Genomic DNA, 18,965 nt, shown 5'->3' on the forward strand with positions numbered 1-18,965 from the left:
TCCTCAATTTTTCTCAAAATAACTATCATTTGATGACAATCATATTTTTATAACAATTGTATTATTATAACTCTACATAATTGTTGTATTATTGAGTAAAATAATACTTCGCGAAAGTATTTTGTAATGGCGAGCCATTCGGCGGTGCTGGCGTAATTTAAATTTCTTATTCGGATCATTTTTCAAATTCAGACATTTATTCTACTGAAAAGTAAAACGAAAATCGAATTTAACAATCTTTTCTATGCGATTTGCGTTAATTTATGAAGATGCATGAATAGCATACTAGATAATGATTTGATTTAAAAGCTATGATTTTCATGGGGTAATACGTTCAAACATGTTATTAGCAAATAATATAATAGCAATTAATATTATAATAATATAACAATCAAATAATTGATATTATTTTTAAAATTGATAAAATAATACAATGTACACTTTTGTACATTTTCATATTTATTTATTTTTTTTGTTACATGTTGCATATTTTAAATATAATTTTGTTTTAATGAGATAAAAGATTGAATACGATAATGTGTTATTGAATTATAATGCGGTTATTATTTCCTGTCATGTATACACTTGATAGATATATTTGCTGTGGAAATTTATTGAAATCATAGAGTTGTACTCAATTATTCCTTTTGAATGTCAAATTGTGATTTTGGGTGTACTATCACATCGCTGTTAATACGGAATTGAATGAACTGAACGTACATAGACTATCTCTTATCACATATTGCGAAATAGATCTTTTATTGATAGATTTCAGACAATAAATATAAATTAATTTTCGAAGAAAATGAACAATATTAAAGAAATACTGAATTAAGCTGCTCCAAAATTAACTATATAAAATTCTAAAAGCCAACATTTATAGATTTATAAATTTGCAGATTAAATGTATGAAATGTTTAGATTTTTTCTTCACATTTTATTAAAAAGTGCATTAGTTTGATTAAATATTCATGTGTCAGGTCTGAAAAAAGACTATTAATAAAAAATAAAAAGATACCAAAAAAAGATACCGTTTTTAATTTTCTAAATAACGATAATAAATCAACAGAATTTGAATTAAAATTCATTTACCTAAATGATATTATATTTCACTTTTGTTAATATTTCCGCAATGTGTGTTGTTCTGAAGTCATATTGGTTGTATCCATTAATCACATATCGATATATATCACGTCTCTGCAACTCGCAAAATTCAATAGAAATAGAAATTACATCGTTCATGGCAAATATTAAATTGTTACAAATATGAAGTTATTTATTGCGATTGCATGTCGATAACGTAACACAATATCCGGTATGATTACACTTGTCGATTTCAGCAATATTGTGAACTGAAATATTAAATAGATTGGAATGTGTCCTTTTATATTGATTACGTAGAAGCGAGCGTTACGACTGATTTCGTGGAAATTAAATTTAAATCGTTTACATTGTCCTGGAATTAAAAGCTTAGATCGTAAGAGCAAAAAGAACTTCATTTGCCTGAATATAACTTAAATCGACCGTAATTCAGATCGTACCTTCAGCAAGGATTTAATTCCACGTTATTTACTGGAGTAAGTTTGGTATAATTTGTTCTTGAAATGAAAGATTAATTTAAAATGCTTACTTTGAGTGAAAACTAAGAAAAAGAAACACTTCGAAAAATTTTTCCTTTGTTATTATTAATATATATTTCTTAGAATAAACAATTATAGCAATTGTTTTAGGTTTCTTACTTATTTCTTGAAAATTATATTCTAATATTGGAAGAAGGGCGAGAGTAAAGCTAGGTTTAAATTGTCATATATTTTATTGATGAGCACATAGAATTGATAAATAAATACTATTTTCTTGGAATCTTTTCTCGTCATAAATTTAAGAAAATTTCTGATTCATCAAAGCGGTCTATTTTTCTGAACAGAGAAAAACCTGACTTCATTTTCACGTCGAACCATTTCGGTGCAACCGTTGGCTAACTCGGCTTTGCGTTTGTACTTCGTATATTGTGAAAACGCCAATATCAGGAAATGTATTGCTCGCTGACTAGTCGAGAGAAATGGCAGAAAGAGCTCGCGCGTGCTTTTAGAACGCACTTCGGTGAGCTTACACAGTTCCACTAATTAGCGCGCACATATTTCTTATATGTAAATTTATATACAAAGAGCAAATCAAACGCAAAGTAAAATATTTTGTTGCATCGAGGAATTTGGCTTATTGGAATTTCAATGGATATGGTAAATAAATGTGATCCGACAAATATTTTGCAGTCTTTATGTTCCTTTGTTTTGAAGTTTCAAATAAATAACTCCATGCATGAAATTCCGTTTGTATTAAACCGAATTCCTAACCGGTGTGACATAGTGACATCTCTGTAAAATTAATTCCGTTAAATTTAATTTTCAGACTGCTTGTGTGAATAATATTGCACAAAATTGTAAAAAAGCTATTGAAGTTATTAAATTATTGAAATTTTGCAGAGCTGCAATAACATATTAAAGAATGAAATTTGATTAATGCACGTTTGTTTTCCAACATATCTCAACAGACATAAAAAATTTATTTTTATGAATATTTGTTTGCGAGTTTATTTATTTGATCGTTTCGTTTAATACATTCAATCGGATTTACTTATACTTATATAATTTGAAGACCAAAATGAAGAGACTGACCCGTATATTGAATAATCGAATAATTCACGGAACGAAAGTATAGTATATACAATTTCCAAGTACACGACATTATTAATCTCAAATCCTTTTATCGACAGAAAAAGGAGAATAACAAAAAATACAAAAAAAAAAAATAATGTACTTTGATGAACAATATTTAGATTTTTCGTTAATTTATTGCATTTATCAAGTTTATCAAAAGTTAATAAACCTGAAATTGAAGAAAACATTTCAAAAATTTTTCATAAATAATTAAAAATGATACGCAATATGGATGAGACTATAAATGAGACGTAAAAATTGCAATAAAATTTTTATTTAAAAAACCGTAGAAAATAGGAAAAGATAAGATTAACAAAGAAACAAATAATTTAAAGAAAATTACATTTGTCGATAGTCTGATTTAATCGAAATTTAACCCCCTAAGAGAGGTAAACTTTATATAAATTTAATATTCGAAAAAAATAATTTTCTCTGAATAAACTTATTCATTTTTTTATCTCCAAAGAGAAAACCACAGAGTAATTGTTTTCCTGTTAAAATATTGTCTTTGCGTAAGCTCGTCCTAATAGATTTTTTTTTGCGCTTAGCAAGCTCCATGCTATCGCAAATCGCGCCATTTGCGCACGAGCAAATAGACGGAATACAGAGAAAACGACGCTATCATAAAGCACAGAAAATGCTTCCGATGAAGACGAAAGAGAGAAAAATAATATTTGTGGTACACATAGTGAATTTATGTGTCTGATTGAGTTGAGATATCAGGCCAACAAATTTGCTACGCTACGATATTCTGTTATCGCGCGCGCGCGCGCGCGCGCGTCTGTCTCCTCAATATAGAAATAAAAAATTAACATAAAACATAATAATATATATCTAGATGATATATTTTAGTTGTGTTTAATAACTGCCACATTAAATTTGAGTGAAATTAATTTAATTTAATTAAGGAATCCTATGTAATTTATGCATTTCTCAACAAATTCATAAAACATATTGATGTGAGAAGATTTATGCAAGTTGCATTAAATAACTGAACAAGATTTAGTTATTTTTTTCATCTTGATAAGACATCTAACTTTCGAGGGGTTCTCGAGCTTTTTTGCATTATTCCTATTTTAAGCAACCGGAGCATTGATCTCGTTCCATTGTTTCCTTTCATCGCTTGTCATACGCACTCGGTCTTTCTTTGTGTGACAGTCTTTCTCTTCTCATTGATCAATAACAATAAAAGTGTCCTGATGTTCCAACACGCGTGATTGCCGCAGAATCTGTCAAACATTGCGATAAAATATTCTTGTCTGAATAGACTCGGAGAATTTCCGTTTTGGTGATAGAAATGCAGAAACAAAAATGGGTCATTAGGTGATATAAAAGACATAAATCACAATAAGAGAGAGAGAGAGAATACAATGAGAGGAAACGTGCAGCATGTCACAGTGTGTCACTTCCTAAACTTTCTAAAATTTTCAGTATTTCTTTTAAATTACTGTAGGAAACAGAGTTTAAATCAACGTTTAAATATTTATTTTTATTATTATACATATTTTGCTGTAAAAATAATTTTACAAAGTATTTATTTTTCAAAATATAGGTATATAAATAATAATATGCATATAATAGAATGTATGGTAATAAAAGTAAAAAAAAAAAGAAAATAAAAATATCAATTTCGTAAACAGCGCACAAATAGGAAGTCGTTATTTGTATGAGACTTTTTGAGTTGATTCTTGGGATGAATTTTATAACAGCTTCGTGATTCGCTTCCTTTACTCAAGAGTGTGCGCCAATACCAGGAAATCTCTTGTTTCCCGAAGGAAATAGCAAGACAAAGAAAGACGGAATAAAGAACGGACTCTATCATATGATAAGAAAAGCAAAAAAAAAACACATAAGATCGATTGTTTATCCGTAATTTATTGAAACATATAAATCTAATTTGGAATTCATCATATATATTATTCCTTTCGAGTCTTCATATATGATTCCTAACGAATCCATATATTGTTTCAATTGAAAATTACCGAGATATACGTAACTTGAATATGTTGGCTTTTCTATTTAATTTTTCGAATAATAATTTATAAAAATAACTAAATTTAGTCACTCAAAAATCAATTTTAGAAAGAATCTTAAAATAACATTGTGGTATATATTGTGAGAAAGATAAAAATCTTGCATTTTCTAAAAAAAGATACGAAAAGATATAATTTTAAAAAAATATATGCAAAAAATGAATATTTATTTAGAAAGCATTAATCGTATGAAAGAAAAACTTATAATTTTATTTAATATTGCTATCAAAATTGTCAATTTAATATTTGAAAATTCCTAATTTGACGTGTCTACTTAGTTATTATGCTTGTAAACAAGCCTACTATATCACTCAGGATTATAAATGTTTCCTTTGAGTCCCGCATTAAATACTAATAAAATACATAGTATATAGTAGAGAGGAGTCGAGCAGTGCTTAGCGTGTACGTGTTTGTGGTTAATGTTTAAAAATATGCATGTGTAGTTACGTTGAATAATTCAGTGTCAGCGCATACATATATAATATAATACTTAATATGTAAAGAATTTTTATGCAGAAGCTTTTTACGACTAATTTACTGAAAACGCGTAATTTTCTGTTGCAATAGAATGATGTGCATGAGAAGTATATTTTGTACATCACGCCTTTATAAAGAATAGATATAAAAAATTGTTGCAGTATTTCTAAATTTTTGCATTCAAGTTGCACTTGTAAATTTATCTATATTTATGACTCTTTGGTATAAAATAACAATAAAATTCTCTCATCAGATTCGTAACAAATTAAATTATTTGATATATTGAAATCATTTTAAAAGTGTTAGTTATCCTATATTCTGTTTCACTCTCGAAAACTTTAGTTATTTTGATTACATGGAAAATTGAAAACTATTATTAAGTAATATCAATTGTTTGGAAAGTTTTTTCTATTATCAATTCTTAAAAGGCTTGTACGTTATAACAAATTATTACTTATTATATACTAACAATTTATAGATAAATAGCGAGATGTCAAGAATGCATACAAATTTATCCTTATTATAACTTTTGTCCTGAGTTTCATTAGTGCAGTCGCGAGGTTGGATGCAGCGAGACGTAGCAAAGATTGTATTGTATTTGCATATACACTTGCTTCTGCTTGTCAAACCAAGTGTGACGGCAATTTATTTTGATTGTGGATTATTGCAATTAAATCGGCTACCAGGCTATCTGTTTCCACACAAGTTTCCATTGTTTTAAGCAAATTAAAGTCGATCGTTCAGTTAAATCGAACGTTTGAAACTCGTTCTTTTTTTTATACACGATCTTCCTTACTTTTCCATTATTAATTGTTACCATCCTAAATTATACTATTGTCATATACATCACCTCTGTTACGGCCCTCTCATGAGTTTTCCGTGTTTATTGGATAACAAAAGTTGTTGAACAAAATATGTCGTGATGCTGACATTCTGTAATTAAAAGCGTGCGCGAATATGTCGATTTAATAAAACTTTGTAAAAAATTAATCCCTCAAATGTGAATTTTAACTTACGAATTATAACAATAATTATTGTTGAACTTTAAGTAATATCTTCGATACTTTTTTTTACATCTATTTTAGCCGTAATAGCACAACTTTTTTAATAATGCACTTTAAGACTTACAGTCAATAATTGTATTTCTACTTTTTTTACATCATTCATTTCTCTTTTCTTACGTATACTTATAGCAAAAAATATTGAAAAATTGTTTATCACCCAAAATAATGGAATAACTCAGTAAAAAGGAAAACGCGGCACATATTTATGAATTACTTTAAGCATAGTATTGATAACATAGTGTCAAACTAAAGGACAATTTTAATTGTTCTAATTGGTGTTTCTTTAATACTGCAATTTTCTAAATTAGAGCGTATTTTATTTTCTATAACACCGTAATTCTGACAAAGGCCATACAAATGCAAAAAGTTGGTGAGGTCAGAGGTGTCAATTTGTCTGATAGAAAAAGAGGATGAAAAGAGAATAGGAGCGGACAGCCTGAGTTATGCTCGCTGATTGTCCGACTTAATCGCTGTCAATCCAATATTCGAGTTGGGAAACGAGGGGCCACACGTAGTCATCGACGGATCTTTGATTTGAAGAACTTTAATATACGCACGGCGTCCTCGAACGAGAGAATAATCTCATTTACGGCGTATTAAGATTGGATCGATGCTCGATTGTGCCCGTTGAAGGTAAACGACGAACCGGTCGTTCCCAGCTGCCCGGCCATATACTTCAATTAAAAACGAAAGGCCTTCTGGAATCTCGATTATAGCTCGCTGTAGAGTGGCGCTTATCGGAAACTTCTGAGAATTTTAGTTCGTTGACGCTATTGCGATGTCGGTGCATTGTAACGAGGAATACAATTGTAATCCTCTCTAAGCCAAGCGCCTTTTTCCCGCGATTTTGTTGTTAGAGTTGGGATTTAGTAAGATAATAAATTTTTAGATTTTTATAAGTAAATATTATTTTCTACAATTAAAATTTAGTAATCTCTATTTATACATATATGATATTGAGTATGAAATTGTTTTTGAGTTAAAACTCTAAATTGGACATTTTTTTCTATAAAATTAAAATTCTTAAAGTTTTGAATGCAATAATTTTATCATTAAAACGCGGAGTGGATTGCGCGCAGTAATCGCATTAAAGACTTTTCTGATGTACATATATGATATTATAATATTCGTATACGTCAATTATTTCTAAAAATAGCAATATTAAAAAATAATATAAAAATAAAAAAAAACATAATATCAAAATTACTTAATTCTAGAAATAAAAAATATACAGTTTTATGAAATATGAATTTTTAATCGACTTTTTTAATTTTACTAACACATTTTTTCGAAATGATTACTACTGAAAGTTTAAAAATCGCATTCGGTCGGCCAAAAATTTGGAAAAGGTATTTCGAAAATTTTGTCCGCTTGAGGGGAAATGTTAGCCCGATTTTATCGAACATCGAGCGGCGAAAAACGTAAACTACAGGTTAAAAAACGTTTACCGGCAATCCCATGACAATATAGTAGCATTTCCGATTCCGTTCGGAAATCGGCGAGCGAACACGGGATTTCGTTTACGGAGCAAACTGGATTGAGCGTGTCAACCGGAATAGGATTGCGCCGAATCGTGACTGATATAGCTTGTCAGATTCACGATTAAGAGATTGTAAAAGGATGCTTTTACATGTAATCCTACGTATTTCATAGTAACAAAGTACTGCTTTTACAAAAGCATCCTTCTACAGTATTGCAGAAGACCCTTGTCACGATGCTGACTCGTCGACTTTAGGCTCTTCCCAAATCCTGTAGAAATTAGCGGACAGGTCCCTTGTCTCCAGTAAGCACTTGGCGAACTAATTATGTCGACAAATTCTTGCGGGCATGAATTGAGCATCTTTTGCAAAGATCTTCACAATATAGCTAAATCTGTTTTTCTTTAAAGAAAAGCATCGAAAAGCATCAATACAAAACACGCTCCATCGGAGCGCTTAAAAAACAGTCAGTTATAAAAGCTTTTTAATCAAATTATTTGCTATATTTATGAAAACCGACTTAGAAATTTATTCGCCGAAGAGAATATCAAGTTTGAATAAAGGATTACAAGCGTTTCTATCTCGTTCGAAAAAATTGCTCCAGTTTTTTCCGCTGTTGTAATTCTGGCGGAAAGCGGAATGTAAAAGTTCACATATTTAAGGGTTAAACGACCTGAATTACAGTGGTCTCGATAGACCTGTGCTTCCACGTGCATGTCATAGGCACAGCTTTGTACGATCAAAATATAGTTTCCAGAAGGAAGATTATCCCTCAGCTCGATGCACGAGCGATGACACGGACGACGCCCGGTTTACGATCCACCGATAGGCTTCCTCTGTGCAAAAGAACGCCGATGAAAACGGGCGTGAAGGGGGCGCAAGGATCGTCGAGTACATCCACCTTCTCAGGGTTGCGTCTGACGTTGATGGTGGCCTTGAAGAGCCTAAACACTTAGCCAATCATGTAATGGCGCGTGACGCGGTCGAAACTCTGGAAAATTATGCGGCTGTCGTCTTTGTATAGAAACAGAATTTGACAACACCCCCTTCGATATCAGCGGCAAGACTCTCGCAAGAGAAATTGACTCTCGGTGTGCGAGTCGTTCGTGCCGAAATTATGAGAATATTATGTTCTATAATGGAGACATCGCTTATTGTCGCGCTGAAATTCCAGTTATAATAGCCCTACGGCATTCGTGTAAGTTTCCGTAGCACACGAATTTCAGATGGCAATGCTTGGAATGCGTATAAAGATTATCTCGCAAGCCCGAAAAGCACTTTCTTTATTGTGATATCCTTATTTGATTTTGGATCGTCAAATAATATCTCACTAAATTTCTTTCAGTTGCTAAAATATTGAGAAATTTTAAAGATGTAAAATTTAATCAAATTTTTATTTAAAAAATTGGTTAAAAAATAATCAAAGAATCTATAAGTAAAATTTTTATATATACGATATATTAAAAATCATCTTGTAGCTTTAAAATTAGAAAATGTTTCAAAAGGTGTTTGTTAAAAAGAAATAATAATGGTTTTTCTCTACACGAAAAAAATTTTATATAAAAAATTACTATGTATGGCAGTAGCTGCGGACTATGAAGGAATTATAAAAATGTTTACTATGTTTTTCATATGTGAAATATTAGTAAAAATTTTCAGTCCGCGGCTTCATGCTATACATAGTAATTTTTGATATAAAATTTTCTCCGTGTATAAACAATTTCTGCCTTTCTGCCTTTTGACTTGTCATTAATTTTATGACATAAAGTAAAAAAGTAATTTAAATTGATATAATATTTTATATACATTCATCCAATACATTCAGTTACATTAAGATATCATTTATCAGAACAGTTATCTTAATCGGTTCAAAAAATTGCTAGGACCAGAGACTTTTAATCTGTAATACGATTACTATCACATTTCATACCCATCGTGGAAAGTTTTCTAGCTAAAGTAAAGACTACGCAATAGGATCGATAATGTGTGAAACAAGAGTGAAAAGTATAAAAATATTCCAATAATTATAGACCTTACCCTTGGTGCTAAGAAATTGTATCGGAATAAAGTCGTTTTTAACGTTTTACCAATATAAAGACTGAATCATAAATTTACAATTAACTCTCTATTACGTGATTTATATCAATATGAATAAAATGTCAATGTGAGGGATATATAAGAAAAAAATTCACATATCTATTTCCTTTGTAAAACTAATGTAGCGAGCAAAAATTAGTCGTATATCACGTTTTCGTTTGTTGCGTGCGAACATACAATCATCGAAGGAGTCAGAGTCGCGCGATCGCTCGACTCTGTAGCGAGTTCACTCCGACGAGTCGTAAAAGCTTACAATGTTAACAACGGCTTACCTTATGAACATGTATATGCCTGTGGGCTCCAGTGCTCTGGAGACCGCCTTCCAGCTAGCTATAACCGTAAACTTTTGCCTGGCCGTGAGCGGAAGTCGAGGATCCGTGGCGGCCGGCGGCGGCGGCGGCGGCGACGAGCCATCGTTTCCGGCTTGATTGCGCGATTTACTAGTGGCTAGTTTGCTCAATTCGCAACCCATGTTGCGGCGTCCGAGTCCCCCAGGGCGCGAACCCCCCGCGTCGCGGAAGACACTAGCCGAGTGACCCACAACGGGGGATGATCACCACCTCGCGCTCCGAAACCTGCAGATCGCGCGGCGGCACTTCGCGTTTGATTCCGGTGTCGCTTCCGCTTCCTGCCACTTCTGTCGAAATTCACGGCGCATCGGCGGGAACGAGAGAACGCACTACACTACGATGCATATATGTATATCGCAAGGTGCTGGATCGATGACACGAAAAACGATAGTTTCTTTTCAAATCGCGGATCGGCAGTAAAAAGACGCTTCGCATCAACAATGCGTCATCTTAATTCCTTAAGTTTTTTTTGCGAAAATCTTACTTTTTTTTTCAAGTATTTATTCCTGAACACAGTGCACGTGGTCGAATTCGAGCGATCTGCGTGTCCTCGGCGTGTCCGTTGCGGTTTCTTTTTTTTTTTTTTTTTATTAAACCGTTATGATACGATCACTACGAGCGAATGATCGAAGGCTTATCGTTTACGCAAACACTTCGTGGCCGATCCGACCGCGAGGAGGATTCACCTCCGTGTATCTCTTTAGCATGCAACACAATCCCGACGGAAGCACGTGCGCTTCAGAGCAAGCCGGCTGCTTCGAAACTGGTCACCCATGAACGATGGCGAGCCATCGCTGACAACGCGAAGATAAGCAAAGTAAACTTCATGGAAGTTTTCCCTCTTCGCACGGATTTTATTATGTGGCCGGTATATTCTCAGCATGCGCGCGTGCATTTATCCTTTGTTATAATTAAGGGCGCGCGATGGCTCTAAAATGCACATTAGTCTATCTCCCGCCTGGCGCTCATCCGCCATCCAAATTTCTTTCTTCTTGCGGTTACCCTTCACTTAAGCTTCGCGTGTCTTCTCTGTTCTTTTTGTTCTTCACGCGAAGTTTCCCGCCGCGCGAGTTCATCTATCTAGATTTTCACTATCCGTTCTACTCTCTCGGCATCAACCTCTGCCGAATCTTCCTTTTTCTTTCTTACTTTCCTTTTTCGCACCGAGATTTCTGCACGTTTCCGTTCCTGCTTCTAAATACTCTCACCATCGATTTTCTCCACTTTTATCACTAGTGCTCTGTATATCAGTTCGTGTTCTTCTTATTTCTCCGAGGATACCTGTAATTGCCTTCCCACAGCAATTTCATCCAATTTTCTTTATCTATGGCTCTTCCTTTCCTCTCTTTTGTTGGCTTTGTTTTCAACATACAAGCTAGTTTCGTTTTCTCGGTCCACTAGTATCAACCCTATCTGTTTCCTACTGTTAAATTTCCTTCGCTTTTTGTTGCGTGTTTATCAGGTTTCCATCTCACATTTCATTCAGCCGCACTTCGCTGCCTGTCAGCTCGCTTTCTTTTTTCTTTTTTCTATTTCTCCCTTAACAAGACTTGTGTGTATTCATGAAATGTGCAAATTATGTTCTTTCATTGTTTGACGATAGCGTGCTCACTTTTCCTCTTCAGAATCTCGTTAGAATCTTGTTAACCCCTCGCAAATTTCAGTACGACGATTCTCACGTGTCTGTCATTTTTTTTGTTGTCTATTGTCCATCGAATTATTCGAAGCTTCCAATACAAATAATTGGCTGCATTTGGTTCACACTCAGTCCGTATTGGCAAATATATCACGCCTGCTTAAGCATCTTCATCGGGTTTCTCCATTAACATTAACTGTAAGCATACTACCGCGATGTATTTTTCATATTTATCGGACGAAAAAGTTGATCGATTTCATTTGCGACGAATATTAGCGCGACAGCAAACGACAGATCGAGAGGAAATCGAAGACGCATAAAATGATCTAGGATGTGATCGACACACTCGACACATAAAGTGGCAAATGAAGCTATCGGACTGTCATTCGTCGAACGAACGTGCTAAATGTGAAGATGGTCTTCCAACCGGAATTGAGGGGAAATTTATTCGCGATTCGAGCTTTGCGGATTTGCGACTTGATGATGCATCAATATCGTCGACCTCAATACTTGGAATTTAAAATGATTAATTATTGGACGTTGAAGCAAAATTTTGATATAATTATGATAAATTCCTAAAACATTAATATAAATTGGAAAAATAATTACACGAACTTTATCGCAAAATAATATCACAGATCTTGTCATTTTCCAATCGTACTTTCTCGCGCGGCAAACGGTCGCTTTCTTATTATCTGACATCAGTTCAAGAGTCGCAAAAATTCCGAAGTTTCGCCGTTAGTTCTACAACAACGTCGAACGATGTGGCGCTTCAATTAGCGTAATGGTGGTATCAAACCGAATCAGTTCGGAGCAAAGAGGGAGCGAAGGAGAAATCTTAGTCGACAAATCTCTCGGAGTTGGACGTTGAAATGCTGTCGAGCGGAAGAAACGAAAGAATCGAGAGCGGCGAGGCGGAATTCCGACGACATTGATGGAGGAGTTTCGAGGGATCTAGCGGGTGGTAACCAAACTCATCCACGTCATTGCTCTCCGCTCGATGTCGAATTTGAAAAGCACGTCAAGAAACGCGCGAAGCAAATGATAGGAGAGATGTGATAAGCGAGAGCGACGATAAGTAGATGGAAGCGTTATAAGGCATAAGGGCGTAACCGGAATGGGAGGACTCTCCTGTGTGTTGTCCCACCGAGGTTGTATATCGCTAACTTTACGTTCGAGTTGTCCGTCTCCAGGAAACGTTGGACGGTATCTCGACGTTGATAAGCATCGCCGGCAAAGTTGCGCGGAAGTACCTAAGAAGCGCACTGGGTATAACGCGGATAACTTAGATGGCTTTTGAAGTTTCCGATGCAAAAAGTGTAAGCGCGTCTTTGCTAAAGCGAAAGTCCATCGGGGATACAATATGCTGCCAGTAATACCGACATTTAACGGTCGACCATTACAGCCGCATGCCTTCTAAAAGATGTCTAATATCACATAATATACTCGCGTTTAATATCTAGATTTCGTGGGAAATTTGGGTTGACTGTGAAAATATTAATAACGTAAATGGTTTCTATGATTTTGCGGACCGGCGAAGAAGATATCTTTGGTCCATAATCTCACTGCATTTAGTTTTGAATGTGTAAAGCGTTTGATCTCAAATTATATTATATTTGCTTAACATCTTCAGTGCGAGATGGAAAGAGAATTAATTTATTTTAATTCCATTTATTTTTATTATCGTGTACGTATATATTTGCATTTTTTTTTATTTAAACTCTCTGCTTTAATAGAGATATTATATTTTCTAAAAATATGCATGTTTATATTCTACGTAAAAATATCTTTTACAAGCCGGCGTCAAGTTTGACCTAATTTTGATAGCCTAAGTTATCGGGATTCTATGGTAGCTCAAGGGGTAATATGAAGACCGCGTCCACTCTATCGTCAATATAAGATAAGGATCAAATGTCTATATTTAGCGATAAGTGAGAATATGGATTTTTTCATTTGTGTAGTGCTCAAGTAACTTCAGAATATTTTTAACTGATGTATGTTATTAATTAAAATGTTATGTCACTGTTGCCTTGCGAAAAACGCAATAAAGAGATCGACATGTTGGCACGATAAGCCAAGAGTGTTATCGCCGCACTGTAGAATCGATGCATCATCAAGTAAATGAAAACTGGGGGAATTATAGCGTTGGACAAATTGAATTATTGCAAGTTCGAAATTGACTTAATCACGCGTAACAATGTTTTGCTGCCTGTTATTGTATTTTACAACATATTACAGACCGTTTTCTTTTCACGCACCTTATAAAAAACTTGAAAATCTCTATTTTATGAATTCACACCATTTACTTATCTTGAATTGTTATCAATCAAAGTTAAGTATACTAAACTAAACATTTCAATTTAAGGAATATGCGTGAATTTAAAGCGGCACTTTGAAATAGGTTTTTGACCTCTCAATGTATGAATTCACAGAAAAAAATTATTGAGGTAACTTTTTAATATTTTAATATCGTTTTAACTGATTTTTAAATTAAATTTTTATTAAAAGAGAACTTCAGTTGGAATTAAATGAAGAATAAGTTTTTCTTTTCACTTTCTACGTAATATAAATATATTCCCATAAATAATTTCGCGAAAGTTTTAAATTGTTTGTAGATTAAAAATTATCAACATATTAATGTATTTCTTCAAAAAAAAATATATATCCCTGGTTAGTTAAATTGAAAAAGAAATGTAGGAAAAGTGCGATACATATTATACGTATTATTATCTTTTCGCGCTGGTCATATCAACACCAGATATTAATACAATAGTCACTTTATATGCGTATGTTTCTAAATCAATTTACACAATTCACAGAAACAGGCCGCAATCATTGTCCTTCAATATATTGTGACTGTTATCGACACCAAGTGTACGTATTTGTTCAAAGTTAAATTACTCGTGATACATTTTAGAACAAGGGCCGTATGCGAAAATTTCGCGAATGGTGCATCGTATTTGAGGCCAATGTGAAAAACAGCGGTCGATCTCTCGCCAGCCTTGAACATATCTATATTCGAATCAAAAGAAGAACAAACAAACGCGCCGCTACGGAAGATAAACAGCTTCCGGGATGAAATCCACTTCGCCCGCGAGCTGCGAAATTCTCGTCACGCGTCTCGACACCGATGCGCGCGTCTCAGCGACGTGATGCATCAGCACGTTGTCGCGATACATCACTGAACTCGCGTCTCTATCAATTTCTGCTGTGGGTCAAAATTACCTATGCACGACATCCGTTCTATTGAGGATCGTTGATCGGATCGTGGAACAATTTGCGAAGCGGTTGCCGAAGGAGAAGCCGGATTAAGCGTGCTCGGTAAAATCGCGAGACGAGAGACAAGTTTGCCACACCAAATCGTCTAATTTCATCGCGAACTTGACATTTTCCACGAATCACCACGCATGCATCAAGCGGCGGATCGAGTGGTCCTGCTCGTCGTCGGTTTCGTTCCACTCGCGTGTCGTCGTGCCTCGGATCGATTCGCGCGTCTCGCCTACGTTCCGCGTTCACGCGACTTCCGAAATCCACTGTCGAGGTGGAAAAGTCTTCTTCCGTCGCTGTCCTAACGCCGCGCGTCCTCGATCACCGTGTTCGATCTGCCCGCGTCGCGTCGCTCGGAAAAAGCCCGAGCCGGCGCGTCGTCGTGCGGAGACACGCGGGAATGTGCCTTCACGCGTTTCGTTATGATCGCGCGGCGCAAAGCGCACCGCCGGCGCGCGCTTTTCTATCTTTAGAACGTCTCCCGGGGCTCCCAGGCCGAATACTTGGCGCGATGCTTCGGCGTCGGCCGTGTTGCCTACAGCCCAGGCGAGCCGAGACTGAGGCGTCCACAACAAGCGATCCTGAGGATGCCGCGCAAGCGCGTTTGCATCCCGCGCTCTTCTCCCATTGTCTCCTCTCCTCTCTCGAGCGGTCTCCTTTTTTCTCTGGCGGACAATTAATCGGCTACTTTCCATTTTTCCGTCAGCGCAGTATCGAGACAACAAAAGAAGATTTTGATCATTTTTAGTGGCCCAACTCCACTTTTCCGTCTTTTAAAATTTAAAATTATCGGATAGCTCGAAACAAAAAACGGATCAATTTTTCAAATGTGATTTCAATAGCTATTTGAAGTCTTGAAAGTGTCGTTGTAAAATGTTGTTCGCCAGTAGATTAAATATTTTAGTTTTTCTTTTTAACAACTAATGTTTGATTCCATTTGTAAACATGTCCAAAGATATGATCATTTAATGCTCGGAGCAATGTATTTTTAAAAGAACCAAAGTAATATTATAATCAAGACAGGGAGTGCCAAAGGAAATATCATCTTCAAAATATAAATTTAAAATATGATCATGTTTCCGAACAAAATAATTCTCCGGAGACTTCTGACAGCCCTGGGTTGAAGTTTAAGTTTTATTAGTTTGCATACAAATGTACCCCTGTGGCTGTAAGTCACTCAAATATTACAAATTGTGAGTTGAGCATCTGTGCGCTATATAATTTAAACTCGTATCCTTATTTACGGAATAACAACAAGATAACCGTAGAAATCATTTTAATATGTTTACAATTTCATGCTCCAAACTTATTAAATATAAATTGTGCAAATTTGAATTTACATACAATTATAATTATTATAAAATTTTCCACGAAAAGTATAATTCTATACGAAACATAATCTTCAAATAAATATTTATGACGATTATTTAAAAAATATGACGTAGTATACTCCAACCGTAATGTTTAGAATGGTGAGAGAATTAATCTCTTTTTGAGACATAATATACGACGGTGAACGCTACGGGAGCTCGAGCGTGAATAAACGCTGCTGCTTCTAAGCACTCTCGGCACTCAATTCAACAATTTTATTGTTCCTGGTTCTCTTTAAGCTGGTTATAGTCTTGCTCCTGATACTCGTGTATTTTCACGAGATCCTATAAGTTTCCGCTGAACTCCCAGACTCCAATGCGCCAGTATGTAATATTTATCTCATCTACATACATACAAATATTGATCAGTTTGCGTGACGGTACTATCGTGAGCGCGCAGATACTCGCGAGAAATTTCCGTAAATGTGTCATGTTAGAAAATGGTTTGCAAGCATTAAATGCATTAATGTAACTGTTACATTTTGATCGGACTAGTTCTGAATTATCCGCACTTTATGAACTTGCTTTACACGTGACAGCGTTGTCATGGAAGTTGCACAAGTTTCTAACAGATTTCCCATAATCGCAGACTTTTCTGGATCAACATACTAGACTAGTTTATAAGCGATTGTTTTGCAAGATAATATTGCCAATATAATTCTGCAGCTAATAATTTTATCTTTAACACTGCACAGTCTCCAGAAATAGTACAATTTGAATAAGCTGTGTTCCTATTTGTTTCGCAACATATCAATATTTCAAGTTTCCTTTCTTCCAAGACAATAGTATTATTCTCTTTCGTAAAAAATAAGAATTATTGATTTATTATTTTCATTCAAAATTTAGAAAAATTTGTTAACTTCCAAATTAGTTTTCAAAGAAAGCTTATTAAAAGAAAGTCTATTATAAGAAAACTTACCTAGAAAACTCGAACAAAATTGCAGTATAGTCCACGAAACAACGAAGCAGCTTGACCTTTCGGAAAGCGCTCGGGGATCACGAGAGCCCAGAGAAGAATGGATTTTCTTCTGACATATATTCCCGAGTATTCATCGTCAATAGAAATTTTCGTTCGCCTGCAAATTGCTAATTAAAAAGAGTTAGGAATCACCGCCGGATACTGCAAATGAAGCTCGAATTATAAGTTGACCCGGAAAGTTGTTCGAAATTTGAAGTCTGTCGAAATCGTTTATAAGATCGGCCTTGTCGGCCTTGTCGGTCTAAATTCATCAATTTGAATGAAACTTTGCAGATATACAAAATAATTTCAAATATGAATAATATTTCGCTTTATTTGTAGCTTATCAGAATTAAATTTATATATGAGGGAGATATTTCACAGCTTTTTATCGCAAGAAGCTTCAGGCTATTTTAAAAAACGCTATTTTTTATATGTCATTATTTGATAGAGAGAAACAGAAGCGCTTCTTTCATTTCATTTCATATCGTTTTATATAATTTTTTGTATCTATCTCACATTGTTGGATATTTCATGTAGTAATTTCTATTGAATTTAATAAATAAGGTTTGCACGATTATTTTTTACACGTACGTATACAAATATTGTACACGGAGAAAATTTTATATCAAAAATTACTATGTACGGCATTAATCGCGGACCATGAAGTCGCGAACCGAAAATTTTTACTATGTTTCACATGTGAAAAACATAGTAAAAATTTTTATAATTCCTTCACGATCCGCGACTACTGTCGTACATAGTAATTTTTGATATAAAATTTTCTCTGTGTAGATGCGACAAGATAAATTAATAAAAAATATCTCGTGCGTGTTATCTTTGAAATTTTTAGCTTCCGTAGTATTTGCCGGGGATCACTGTCGAGCTCTTGAATTAAATCCCGAGCTAGAAGGGTCAAACAAAGAAGGGAAGGAACTTATACGTGAGGCAGACTTCCAATCAGGACTCGTGTTAACCCGCCCGAAAGCCGCAAGATTCCGTTGCCCCCACACGCTTCTTCCTAAAGTCAGTTTGTCATGAAGCGCGCGTTTGAACCGACGTGTCTCGATAGTCTTTTCGACAAATCCGTTCCATCATAAAAGGAAGAAACGTTTCGAGAGTTTATGACGTTTCTAAAACAAGTCTTAAAGTAGGTTACGATTTGAAAGTGCATATTGATCGCAGCTGTTTCTTTGTAACAACTTGCATAATTTCGCAACTTGTTTTACATATTTATAATTCATTAATTTTGTTAGCATAATATAGTATAATTGAACGATGCAGATTTGTTACGTTCTGCTGATTTAAAGTTTGATTATATGGACGATTTTAAACAAGTTATATATTTCTCTGTGGAGAATGGACAAGCTATATTCTACATTGTAATCATCGCCATTGTATGTGCGTTCTCTGAATGTTGTATAGTTGTGGAGATTTGCTGCAGTGTTGGTAAGCTTATTGTTTATATTAAACGTTTCCTTTCTAAATGCACCTGTATTTTAATTATAAAAATTTACAATA

General features: G+C 34.7%; 2 protein-coding genes across 6 annotated transcripts in view; one reads left to right on the forward strand and one right to left on the reverse strand.

Moving 5' to 3' along the window:
• LOC105669918 (neuroglobin-like) overlaps window positions 1-15,702 on the reverse strand; it is a 41,124-nt gene extending 25,422 nt beyond the window's left edge. Inside the window, exons 1-2 of one of the 4 annotated variants that reach the window (XM_012363137.2) lie at window positions 15,075-15,702; window positions 10,136-12,045 (exon numbers count right to left, since the gene is read on the reverse strand). In XM_012363137.2, coding sequence (XP_012218560.1) covers window positions 10,136-10,335 — 200 coding nt within the window. In that variant the 5' untranslated portion in view covers window positions 10,336-12,045; window positions 15,075-15,702. The other 3 variants (XM_012363140.2, XM_067347129.1, XM_067347128.1) reach the window with 3 other exon arrangements.
• LOC105669909 (mediator of RNA polymerase II transcription subunit 12-like) overlaps window positions 1-18,965 on the forward strand; it is a 108,179-nt gene that overhangs the window by 34,926 nt on the left and 54,288 nt on the right. Inside the window, exon 1 of one of the 2 annotated variants that reach the window (XM_067347100.1) lies at window positions 18,152-18,893. The exons of the other annotated variant lie outside the window; for it this stretch is intronic. The gene's annotated coding sequence lies outside the window, so the exon portion shown is untranslated. Of the gene's footprint in view, window positions 1-18,151; window positions 18,894-18,965 lie in introns of those variants that run through there. 2 annotated transcript variants of the gene reach the window in all.

This window comes from Linepithema humile, chromosome 1 (assembly GCF_040581485.1).
Source record: "Linepithema humile isolate Giens D197 chromosome 1, Lhum_UNIL_v1.0, whole genome shotgun sequence".
Taxonomy (NCBI): domain Eukaryota; kingdom Metazoa; phylum Arthropoda; class Insecta; order Hymenoptera; family Formicidae; genus Linepithema; species Linepithema humile.